The sequence below is a fragment of the Toxotes jaculatrix genome, chromosome 13, assembly GCF_017976425.1.
Source record: "Toxotes jaculatrix isolate fToxJac2 chromosome 13, fToxJac2.pri, whole genome shotgun sequence".
NCBI classification, from domain to species: Eukaryota; Metazoa; Chordata; class Actinopteri; family Toxotidae; genus Toxotes; species Toxotes jaculatrix.
The window spans coordinates 20,063,630-20,076,382 of NC_054406.1; the positions used below are offsets into that span (position 1 = coordinate 20,063,630).

Sequence of the window (12,753 nt, forward strand, 5' to 3'; positions counted from 1 at the left end):
TCTTTGTCTGCAGTAACATCACCAGAAAGACAAAAATGGTGGATGTGTCTGTCTCTGGTAAGTAAAGATAACAGTGTTTGTTTGAAAGAGCATCCTAGTTGTGTATTTATTACTTCTAATACTTTTTTGGATTTCTCTTTCTCCCGGGAAGAAGCCTAGGCTTCTATATGTATAATATCTGTCATCATATTGGCAGCAACAACAAGCATAAAGGTATCAAAAGTTTTCTGAGGTGGCACACATCACACTGAAAATGAACTGTATGAACAATGAAATATTTTAACAAACAACTAAATAAAACAACAACAAAAAAAGTACAATACTTACACAACTGGTTTTTGGACCTGCTGTTCTCAAGCCGTCCACATTAAAACCAAAATCACACCTGAGGTAGACTGGTATAGATTTTTGACAAGACAATTTCTGTCTTTGTCACACATCAGAAGCAATACAACCAACAAGAAACGAGACAAATCGCAGGGACTTTGCTTAGATTAGAGTATTATAAATGGGAGATTAGACCCCAACTGTACTGCAGCATAATGAGCATTATAGTGAACTCAAGTACATAATAGAAACTTAATGATCCTTAATGATGATCAATACGAATGCTCTGAAACATCCTTTATGCTCTGCTATCAGTAGTCTCAGTCACCGGTCCCTCCTTGCATGAAAACACTAATCTATTATTCTACTCATTATCATGCAGACTCATCATGAACATTCTATTAATACAATACTGTGAAAAAGACACTGAATCTGTACAATAAAAACAACATCAACATGGTGACAGTCATTTTAGTGCCATGCTCGCATTGACTTAAGGGAAATGTCAGTGGGTAGCTGCAGTGTCACCTCTGACTGAGCAGTTCGGGTTAGAACAGGTCTGTTAAAAGTAAACATGTCAGTGCAAATGAAAATCTTCATCTGGATGACTTGAAACAGACCCATTCAATGCACCCTTGGCTGTTTGTGCACTCTAATGTATATAATTAATACAATATTCAGTGCATTCCAGGGCTATTGGGGAAAGAATCGTCATTGTAGCTGAATGTTGTGATGGCATATTACATTGTCTTTGTTGTACCACTTATCCGCACATGCAATACAACAGCAAAGCACAAACTCTACCCAGAAATGCAATGCACATGATGCTGAAAGAGACACAATGTTTAAGATATTTAGAGTGGATGCTTCCTTTAAGCCATACACGTTTGCCACAGCACTTGCTGCAGTATTTGGTCTGGCAGATAATAACACAAAGATAGTGCATGACTCATTTGGCAGTCAGTAAATAACTTAAGCATTTAGACACTAAAAAAACTACATCAGAAAAATTTTCCCTGAGGTCACAACGAAGACGCTAAATAAAGTGAATGCAGGCTGATATCACTGTGAAAGTCAACATACTTCACACTGCAATGATGTGGGTTTTTGTTGTGCAGTGACAACACACATTTAGTTGTAGATTAATTACACTGTCATACAATTACACAGTAATAGAACTGTCAGAATGTGTCAGAAACATTGTGACATACTGCACAACGTGTGTGTGCAAAGGAAGCCAAAGCTTTGCACAGTTTACAGGTGTTGGTAATTGACAGGTACACAGATATCTGTGAATCACAGCACAGGTCCAAACAAAAACAATTACAGCTCTGAGATTTTCAGTCTGCTCTTCAGCCTAAACCAGCGACAGACAGATGGTGAGGAATTCAGAATAAATATAAAAAAGATAATATCTATATACATTTAGCTCCTTCAGCAAAACTAGTGAAGGAAAAAACAAAAAAAGAAGAAAAAATCTGTCTCAGCTCCTTCTTTCTGCTTCACCTGCAGCTTTTAAGCACAATAACTGAGAAAGTATTGTTTACGTGAAAAAATCCCTGATATATATCTTCTGAGTAAAAACATTCCCTTCGGATTAATACTGTTCTGCAGACAAAGCCTGCCATACAATCAATACTGGTCTTGCATATAAGTTTAAATTATGAAATGGCATCTTGGTATAAAGACCTGCTATAAATCTCACCACTAACAGAAAAAGTAGAGGTATTTTTCTCTGGTATGTGTGTGTGGTGAGATAATGTTGCTTCTAATGGATTATGGCATTTGAAAGCAGCTCTTATCAACCCCCGTCGGAAAGTAGAGGTTATGGCACTTATGTTGTGACATTCACTTTTCATTATAAATCCTGAAAATATTTTCCCTCTTTCACTAAAGTATTTGGCAGCTCAGGATGTGTTTTCCCTCTTTACATTCACATGTTGGATTGTGTATCAGATCCTCATGGAGCCAAAGTCATCATTTCACTTGATGTAACTACTGGAACTCTAGAGCCCGTGTGAAGGACCCGCTGTGGTACTGTTTATGAGTTGTGATATAAGTATCCACTTTATTAGGTACACCTATACACTCTAATGCAATACAACTGTTCTGCCATAAAGTCTACAGTTTTAATGCCTATACTGTTTAGGTTGTGTTGACAGTTTCGTAGAGATGTTAATTTTATCATATGTTTTAGCACCGAGGTGAACTTTGAAACACCTCTCATTAATATGTTTTCCAGTAAACCACCTGTCATTATGTTTATATCTTTGTAAATCCATAATAAACATAACATTTAATTTACACATTCCCAAAAACAGGTCATTGCTGTTAAAGCAGGCAGTGAGGCAGGGCTGTTGTATTGGATTGCACTAGACTGTGGAGGTGTAACTAGTAAAATGGCCTCTGACTGTATTGTACATTAATGTTTTTAAAAGGTAAAACGCATGGCAGGGGCAATGGCAGAAAAAAAAGTATTTTCTAATCTTTTTTCTTCTTCTTTTTTTTTTTTACAGAACATTTCACATTGTCCTGTGATTTTCCCAGAGTTTAACCATTTGAACTTGACGTGCATGATGTGCTTCCCGCATTTCAAAAAATAAAAAAATAAAAAGGACAGCATAGAAACTAAAATATAGTTTGAAAACCACATTCATTCCTGAGTGTGATTAAATCTTGTATAGGCCTCACAGCAGATAAGTTTGACTTGCCACAGCAGGAAAAACACAGGTGAAACTAATGCAATTAATGACGGCTCCATTCCAGTGAAGAGTCTCAGTAAGGCATGCCAACACCACCAGAGCCTGACACCTGAATGGAATGCAGCCACCATTAATGTTATTTATTGTGCCTGTGCTTTTCTTGTCACCACAAGTCAAAACGTCTTCTGTGAAAAGGTCTATCACAGTCAACATGCAGGCTTTACGTCAGTATGATCAAATATCTGCAAAAGCCATGTATCAGTCAAACGCATCCTTCTGCGTTAAGACTTTTGTATCAGCAGTTTTGTGAAGAGGCTCAGTTAATGGAGGCACGCATCATCATGTCAGATCAGTCCAAACAGGGACGTGATATCTGTGGCTACTACACGGCTCAATCGACAGGAAGTCTGATTGTTTCATTCCAAAGCTAAGACACTTATCTAAGTCGGAAAAAAAAAAATCATAAAAAGAAAATAAAAGTCTGTCACATCACTATTACAGTGATGTATGCTTTGGCCACACAATAAATAAAACCTGAGGCTGCTCTTCCTATAAGCAGTGTTCCAGTGAAAAATCCCACATATTGTCAGTTTTCAGAGGGTGTGCTCCTCTTCCTCATCCCTCCGTGAGGTAGCTGTTCCCTGAGAGCCTGGAGAGGATTGTTGTTGCTGTTGCTGCTGCTGTTGTGCTCTGACGGGACAGCTGGCCACCATGTGGGACACACTCTGGCAGAAATGACACTTTTTGGGCTGAGGGGGCAGCTGACATTCTTTGGCATGGTGGCCAGGTCCTCCACAGTTGTAGCATCTAAAATGACAAGAGAAGATGAAATGATCTCATTGTGGCAGTAGTGTTAAGCACAATGGATTTAATACTTTCAGGGAAGCTTAATATTTGCATCTTGTAAATATTTCTAGTACCAGTACAAATAGTAGTGCTCCTGTAATATAAACACACTGAAAACTCCAAAATAAATTGTATAAAATAAAAAAGAAACAATGCTGATTCTTAAATTTCTTCAACAAGGTAAAACCTGAAGGCCTTATAGGTTTTTGAAGGTCAATACTATAAATGCTGTGGTTTCTTTCTTTTCTTACAGGCATCACTATCAGGAGCTTTGAGGATAGTCAGTCTTTCCCAAGACTTTCATTCATAGTGTTAAACAAAGTGGAACAGCCTCAGTACAACACAGCTACATACTGAATGGAAGCTTGTTGAGTTTTGCTCATGGGTAGATTTCTACCACCAGAGAGCAGCACACTCTCAGCTTTGACTTGAGTCTCTTAACATGCATGCTGTCACTATGCGTCCACATTAACTGTCCAAGTGGCTGGCAGCTGTGAGGGGATTTAGTCAAATTGATCTCTGTCCCTCAAGAGATTATATAAGAGCTGCATTGACAGCCACCTTCTCAAAAACATGCTCAGACCAATCGTGATTAAAAAAAAAAAGTGAGCCTCGGCTTTAAAGTTCCCTCATTATTGTTTCTTCACGCGGTAGCTGTGCTACAGCACAATGCAAATACATTTATCAAGATCTTCAATCACAGTCATTATCATTTGTAACACAAAGACCGTTGTTTATGTGCTGACATTTATATCCCTGTGAGAAAGATATTGTAAAGACTCAGTGATCATTAGAGCTGGTGAATTTTCCTGTTCCTCCTTCCCTCAGATTACAGGACGCTCAGCATGTTAAGCTGCTCAGACAGGATGTGGACAAAAAGAAAGGTCAGAGAGAATTTCAGTTTTTGTGAGTGAAAAATGAGTTTGAGTTGGGTGTTATGCTATAATTTGTCTATTTAAGAAAGGTCTTGTTACTGTGTGGTATGTTTTTATAGCATCATTACCTATGGAAGATCTAAACAAAAACTGTTTCACACCTTAAAACAGAAATTTGCTCAACAATAGCACAATATGATCATATCGTCACAACGGGCTCCCACTGAAAGTCAGCAGGTGACAACATTAAATTATCATCCATCACTAACAGGTCAAAGCATGAGTTATAAATCTCAGAGCGGCTGTTGCTCAAGCTCCTGTGATTACAACACTGTACCTCTGCTACTGTGTGTTGATCTTGCAGGTAAATGGGTGTTTCATCAGTAAATCTATGCTGAGAAAGCTAATGATCAGCGGCTAAGTGAAATCCTGTTGCTGAATTCATTAGGGCAGGATAAATAAGGCAAGTGAGGCTCAAGCACCGTGCAGTGTGACACAAAGGGACGCTGGCCAATTAAACAGCAAGGCAAAAACTATTGATTTCTTTGTATACAGACAATCTGGTTTTCTACTGGTCCTGGTTTTTCCCTTTGCTCTTCATCTTAAACACTGCTTTAAGACCTGTGAAGCATCATGATTATGCTTCGATACTAAGACATGTATCCGAACAAGAGGTGAATGCACAAAACTCCCCACGCCCTCTCTTATTTAGATGCTGATACATATGCCATACAACGTGTGTATGGCAGACATATATCAACAGACTGCAAGTACAGAAGTTATTTTAGAAAATGTTGCCATTACATTATTTGACCACAAGAGTTAAAGTTTCAGCCATAACGTGGTGCTCAGTGTATAAATGTCAGTATCGGCCTCAAAATCCATCAACTCTAATGATCACTGTGATCAATTACACATCTCAAGTAAGATTCATGTGTTCAAGATCCAGGGTGTGAATTCACAGACTGACACTGCACAAACTGTTGAGGAAAACAACTGGCTGATATTATAAAAGACACTGGTTCCTAATGAAGACGCAATCTATAACAACACTTTATTTTTTAAAGCGTTCTGCAATTTCCTAAAACAGCTGGGCACAGAAGTTTTTAGCAAACGTTACTCAAACATTTTTGAAAATAGTGCTGGGGCCTGTTTCTATTCATTCATTCATTACTGCTTTTGGTCTTTTCATTTGTTAAAAACCAGAAAATTTTAGAGTCATTCATTCTTTAAAGCAGCAGAATGCATCCTGTGAGATACAGAGTGATGAAACCCAGACCTGAGCCCTGGATCATCTCACGGCTAACCACCACTTCCTTCCTCTCGTCCTCCCAGCCCCCCATCAGCCAGCGCTCGGTATCGATCAGCGTGGCCACGAGGGTGGCAGAACGAGCTCCTTTGTTTCACTACTCCTGTGACCTCTGAACCATGACCCCCGCTCGCTCGCCGCCCTTCCTCCCACTCTTCCCTCCACCTCATTTGCACACCACATCCCATTGTTGCTATGGCAGTGGTGACCTCTGACCTCTCCCGGGCACCTACATCTGTTATCAATTAAATGGATAGGATCCTTTCCTCCTCTGAATACAACATTTATGTTTGAGAGAAAAGAGCGAACATGCGAATGCAATCAAACCTGTAGTGAGTATTTAAGAACAGGAAGCTGTGGGATTATTTTTTTATCGTAGCCCGGTGACCACCATGATTAATGAAGCTGAGCTTCATAAGATGCTGTCACAGTAATAACTTTGTCAGATGTGACTAGCCGACAGCATACAAATCAAACTCTTTTATTCTCCTGACTGCAACAATCATGTTTGGGAACCAGCAAGCAGAAAAAAGTCTGAACATCTGAATGCAGGAAGACGTGGGATTAACTTTATCTCTGCCGTCCATGATTAATATGGTCAAATCTAAAAGATGCTATCAAATGAATGGCCTCACTGGATCTTAATTGCCTAAACAAGCTTCAAAGACAAACAGAGCAATTTAAAATAAGTTGCAGGTTTGTATAGTTGCATGCATTTACAGATTCATTAATTTATTGCTTTGGATTTCTGTTTTGTGATAAAATGCCAAACAGATGAAGCTGCACTGTGGCAAAAAAAAAAAAAAGAAAAAGAAAAGAGGTGTGCTGGGGTTTGGACAAGCCTGAAGAGATCAAACAATCTATTGATCCAGCTCAGCCTGCTGCTGCTGCTGCACAAAGAGCCAACGCTTGGTCACCAAAATATCTTCTGTTTGAGCGTCTCATTCACTCTGAAGGTAACTTTTACCCATAAGATGATGAACTGGCATCACTTGGAAAAAGTTAATATAGCGAGGCTGTGAAAAAACATGCAGTCAGGAGTGCATCTGTGTCTGTAACATCAGCCCTGAAAGTTATATTTATCCTGAAAACAATGGGGAAAAAAAATCTGCCATTGCACAAATAATAGTTTTACTTGCTTACGATGCAAATCAGCTTTTCTAAATATTTTCTAAGCTTAGGTTTAATTTTTCAGATTTTTTTGTGATTTTCTGGAAGAAAATGTTTGCGCAGATTCTTCAAATATGAAAAATGTTCTCACTGCACAGCAATTATTTTTTACTTCTTCAGAGACAGACAAAGAGGATAAATATTACAGATTTCAAGTCACTGTTTCCTTTAAAGTCACAAGGTTTTATAGGTGATAAATGTAAAATTTGCAAAACGTTTAATGCTTGTATTTTCAAAAGAAAAAAACATTTCAACAAAGTTTTCATCCTGTCGTACTTGATACTTACTTTAGTAAATCATCAAATTCCAATATGACAGACAGGATTTCTAACAACCCCTTTCACCTTTACCGTTAAAGCACACCATGAACACACTGTGTTGTATCTTGCAAATAACACAGTGCTGTGCGATACATTGGTAAAAACCCTGCATTTCTTAAGACAATAATGAGAGTATTACATATTAATGAGGCAAATTGTTGTCAAAGACAAATTTAAAGGAATCCATTCACAATCTTCTCTGTGCATGAAGTGTGGAACTTAAGTCGGAACATGGTTTACTCAGCTTATCATACAGACCCCAGGCAGGGGGAAACACTCAGCCTGCCTCCTTCCAAAGTAAAAAGAAAACTATCTGTAATACCTCTGAAGCTCTAATTATCATCTCTCATTATATCATCTAATTTATTTTATCTGTGCACAAATTGTAATGTAAAAATTATCATTTGTGGCCTTAAAGAAACTAACATGCTGGAGCTACTTCTTGATGAACAAAGGCCAGGCACAGTGTCAGTCTTATCAGTGAGGTTGCCAGGTTTGGTGCCATCATGCCTGTGCAGAAGCTACACTAAAGCCAGTGCACATCACTGATCTGCCTGTGCTGTAGCAGGACCCTCGGAAGAACCAGGTGGATTAAACCCACAAATAATCATTTTGACATTTCAGTTTGTGTACAGATGAAACACACCACACACAGCCTGTTCATTAGAGAGCGTTACAGGCTTTGGCTGATTTGTGAACTTAGGACACAGCCTCACTAACCGTTCTGACAACCTGCGTAGCAGCCAGAGATGCTGATTTCTGTATTTAACATACAGACGTAAGAGAGGTATCTCTCACTCCTCTCATCTAACTCTCAGAATGAAAGTGAATAAACACATGTACCAAAATGCTGAACTACTCCTTTAAGTCCTAAACTAGCATTTGGATGTTCTCCAACTGGACTTACCTGTCCCCCTTGGAGCGTCGTTTCTGGGCACTCTTTGGTCTTCTCTCACTACCCAGACACGCAGCTCCATTAGGCCCAGTTACCCTGACGGACTCCAGTCCTTTAGATGATTTCTTAAAGGTGAACTCTACCGCCTCACCCTCTCTGAGGCTGCGGAAGCCCTCCATGTGCAGTTTACTCTGTTAATTAAAAACAACAGTTATTAGGTTTTCAGCAGTCACCACGGAAGCTTCAGTAGATATTTAAAATCCATGTTTAATGTATATTTAATGTACATTTTAAACAACAGCTGCCATTTTTGTCCAGTCGGAAAATCAAGCGCAAACATTCACCCAAGAGAGGACAGAGAGGACAGTCCATCAGCTGTTGTCCAGCCTGAGAATTATGCCATCCCAACAAATGCCTCAGGTCTTTTGCTTATCCAAAGCACCAGGAACAGCATGGGACCAGCACAGCCCCCACAGTCACCCACCCCCCTCAGGTACCTCAGCAGCACCACCAAGATGCAGCCACACAATCTATCAATCAGTGAGTCAAGTCTCAAGCTGACCGCTGCATTGGAGGATGCTGGGAAATGACAGAGGGGAAAAGGAGGGAATTCCTGGCAAACCTGCCTCTGAGAACTTACGTTTCTATTCAACTAAACTACAACAACAAATACATTTTATAGGAAATATAATCACTGACTGGATTATGTTCAGAAGTGACATTTGTTTTTGGATAAATGATTTATTACAGAGTTGCTGGGAGGTGGTTTGGGTGGAAGGCGAGTGCACAAAGAGCACGACTGTCACATCAGACCAGCTACACATCCTACAAAATGCATTTGTTGCTGCAGTTTATTTGCACAGAAACATGATTTGTTGTACATGGAACAGCTAACAGAAGATGTGTTTTGAATGTATTCATCCTGAGAAAAGAAACTCTATCTATTTCAGTAACAGCTTTCACACTGATGTACATACAAGGAAGGACTAAGTACTACAGGGTAAACAGGCACCAAAAAATAACTGTACTTGAAGGGAAACATTAATTTCATCTTTTTAATCTTGAAATATCTTAAGTATATAAAACTCACAACATTCTCATATATCTTTAAAAATACCTTTAAACAATGCTGAGCCAAAGCCTAGAATTGAGATTATTTCCCATTTTGACTCCACCTTGGTGCTAAGCATTCATACAGTGTTTCTGTACTTCATTTCCCAGAAATCATCTGTAAGCAGTAACAGTAGAACGGTTGCAAAGAAAGCTCAAAGCACTGTAGCTAAAAAAAAAATGACCTCACTATGTACGTGGGAGTAATAATAATAATTTCCATTAAACGTCTGCACAGTGAATTGACACCCATATCTCACTAAAGCCCAAAACAAGCCACGTACAGAGCCTTTACTCTCTCGCTCCCATCAGATGATTTACAGCAGAGAAACCCGAGAAGAAGGCTGCACACGGGAGGTGGGACTGAAACTCCGGGCTGGGTGGGCTCCCTGACGCTTTAATGACTTTATAACAGGAAGCAGGGCTGGATGGGGAGAGGAATGAGCCTTGTTATCTCTGCTTTAGCCTCTAACCCCTTTTAAAAAAGAAATGTTTGAGCCCTAACCCCCCCCCCATTCCCATGGCTGCATTTCAGTGAAAATAAGCTGAAATGAGGTTGTATTTATGTGACTAACATGTTTGACACGTGTATTATCTAAATAAATTATTTGATATAAAAGAAACCATCTGGGAAAAAGGACGCATTATGGGATTTGTAAGAATGGACGCATTGTGCAACTCAGGTCCATCAGAGGAAATCTTAACAGCCTTTATGTGACTGTGGTCACATCAGAGAGCATTTAAAACCAACACTTCATCATCCTCAGTGATCGTTTTAATGATCTGTTGCTGCTGCTGCTGCTGCCCTCAGTGCAGTGCACACAGACTGTGACAGGTTTTCTGTTTCTGAGATTTACTTTCAACTTTAAGGACGTTTGAGAGTGTTCACATCCTTCTAAGTGCACTACCTTTAGCCCCCATGGTGCAAGATTTCCTACCAGACTCTCCCAAAATGATTGTAGCCCAGCAGAAGTCTTTGATTAACCCCCCCCCCCCCAAAAAAAAGGCAGCATGGCCTCACCTGATGGACAAACACGTCCAGCGACTGCTCCAGAGTGACTCCGTCCCTGTTGTTCATGGACAGGAAGCCGAAGCCCATCCGTACGTTGAACCACTTGCAGACTCCGCTGCCCCGGGACAAGCCCGCTTCCTCCTCCTCGCTCTGTGCACACCCTCCTGCACCGGAGACAGGGACATGATGGTGATGATGATGATGATGATGGTGATGAAAGTCGGTTTAAAAACCGAAGCACACGGTGAAAGACGCAAAAACAAAAAACAAAACTAAGAGCCTAACAGGCCTGTACAGGAATACTGTTCATATCTGACAGAAATCATCAGATTATTCCAATTTCAAACACAGATTCATTTCCTAGCTGGTATAATAATAGATCTACGGCTGCGATTGTTTTATTATTTTCTCGATTGATCAACTAACCGTGAAAATGAGACGGAATCCAAATTGGATTAATGAAACGTCCTGTTTTGTCAGAAACCCCCAAAAATATTCAATCGAGTATCATATAAAACTAAAAGAAAACACCAAATACTCAAAGAATACAAAGAAGATGGAACAAATCTGTTTAGCTTTTTTTTTTGCACTGCTTATTTTCATTCGATATTTCGCTCTATCTTATGTCAACTGTTAAAACATGATGAAACTGAAGTTATTATCCCACAGCTGACATAATTAAGGAACTAAGTTAATGACAATAACGTATAAAAACTGTCCACTAATCATTTATCAATTCATTGTTTCAGCCATAAACAATAACAATGGTAAGTTCATTATTTATGATGTAAATAGTGATTAATTTATTTAATTAATCTATGTGAATGAATTAAATTCATATACTTACAATGACGGAACAAATTAACTACATTTCACATGTTTTAGGTACAAGTCCCAACATGCTACACCTCCACTGCCAGAAGGCCCTCCTTCAAAATAAAATGTATCTCCCCTCAGGCAATATTCAAATCTTGATGAGGAATAAATTCTTTCATCTCATATTCCGAAACTTCACCGCATCAGCAGAGAGAGTCGTACTTTCTAACTACACCAAAAGTTTGCTTTCTCACTAAACGGCTGCTCGTGTTCTACCTGTGAAACTCGGGTTTGAAGCAGAGCCCATCCCGCCTCTCTGCGCTGCTGTCCCCGGCTTTAAAGCGCACTGAGTCGGCTGTCCTTCTCTACACCTCCACTCTATGCAGCCACACCAACAAAAACATACCTTCCCCCCTGACAGCAGATCATGGCAGCACTTCTACAGAGGTTTCTCTGAATAGACAACCACCACCCCCTCAGAAAGGGGAGAGAAAGACAATGCAGGAGGCAGAAAAGCCAGCCCTCCTTCCTGTCTCCCCTCCATTGAACCACCCGCTTCCTTTCAGAGCATCTTCAAACGAGCTTCTCATACCTTCTGCCATGGTGAGAGCTTTCCACAGCTTCCCGCAGAAACAGCTCCGGCCCACAGAATGGTTAGAAGAAATGAGTTAATTGCATGCTGGACATCCGTGCACGTTCTCTCCGTGTTAATGAGCGTGTGTGTGCGTGCGTGTGTGTGGGTGTTTGCAGCCCTCCAGGAGAAAATGTGTTTCTCTCGTTCCTGCTCTCCTCTTGCACAATATGCAGAAGCCCCTTGACCCTCCTACCTCTAGTAATCCCCCCCCCCCCCCCCCCACACACACACAGAGACCACCACATTTTCGGACATGTCCACGTGATCTTCAATCTCAAATAAATCACACCTGTCCAATAAGATACGAAGCCAAAACAATTATCAAAGTGACCAATCAGGACTCTGCACCCAAAGGCCCAAAGGGATATCATCCCGCCCACTACCACCCTCCACCACACACATACACACAAAACCCAAGTCCAAAGCGTTGAGCAGCTCCTGTTCAAATCAAAGGGTTTCCATCTCATTGTTTTCCTGAATCTGATCTATTTGCATCAATAAGAATTATTTTTTAAAGATTCTTAACCAGTCACGTGTCAGTACAAACAGAGGAGGAGCACAGAGGTCTCTGACACTGAAATAAACATGGGTTCTCGTAATTTTAAATTTTAATTTTAACAAACAAAAGAAAAGAAAGCAAAAAGAAATGAACTTGCTCAAAAGCCCAATGACATTATTAGATATTCAACAGTCCTTTAGTTTCTGACAGAGGACCAGACTGGACCTTAGTCAGGAAA

General features: G+C 40.1%; 1 protein-coding gene across 1 annotated transcript; it reads right to left on the reverse strand.

Moving 5' to 3' along the window:
- Positions 1-3,622: 3,622 nt before the first annotated feature.
- LOC121192204 (protein lin-28 homolog A-like) lies at positions 3,623-11,984 on the reverse strand. The gene is made up of 4 exons (XM_041053785.1): positions 11,975-11,984; positions 10,576-10,730; positions 8,457-8,635; positions 3,623-3,836 (listed from the first exon to the last, which is right to left on the reverse strand). Exons 1-4 carry the CDS (start codon positions 11,982-11,984, stop codon positions 3,623-3,625), a joined length of 558 nt encoding a protein of 185 aa, XP_040909719.1.
- Positions 11,985-12,753: the final 769 nt, after the last annotated feature.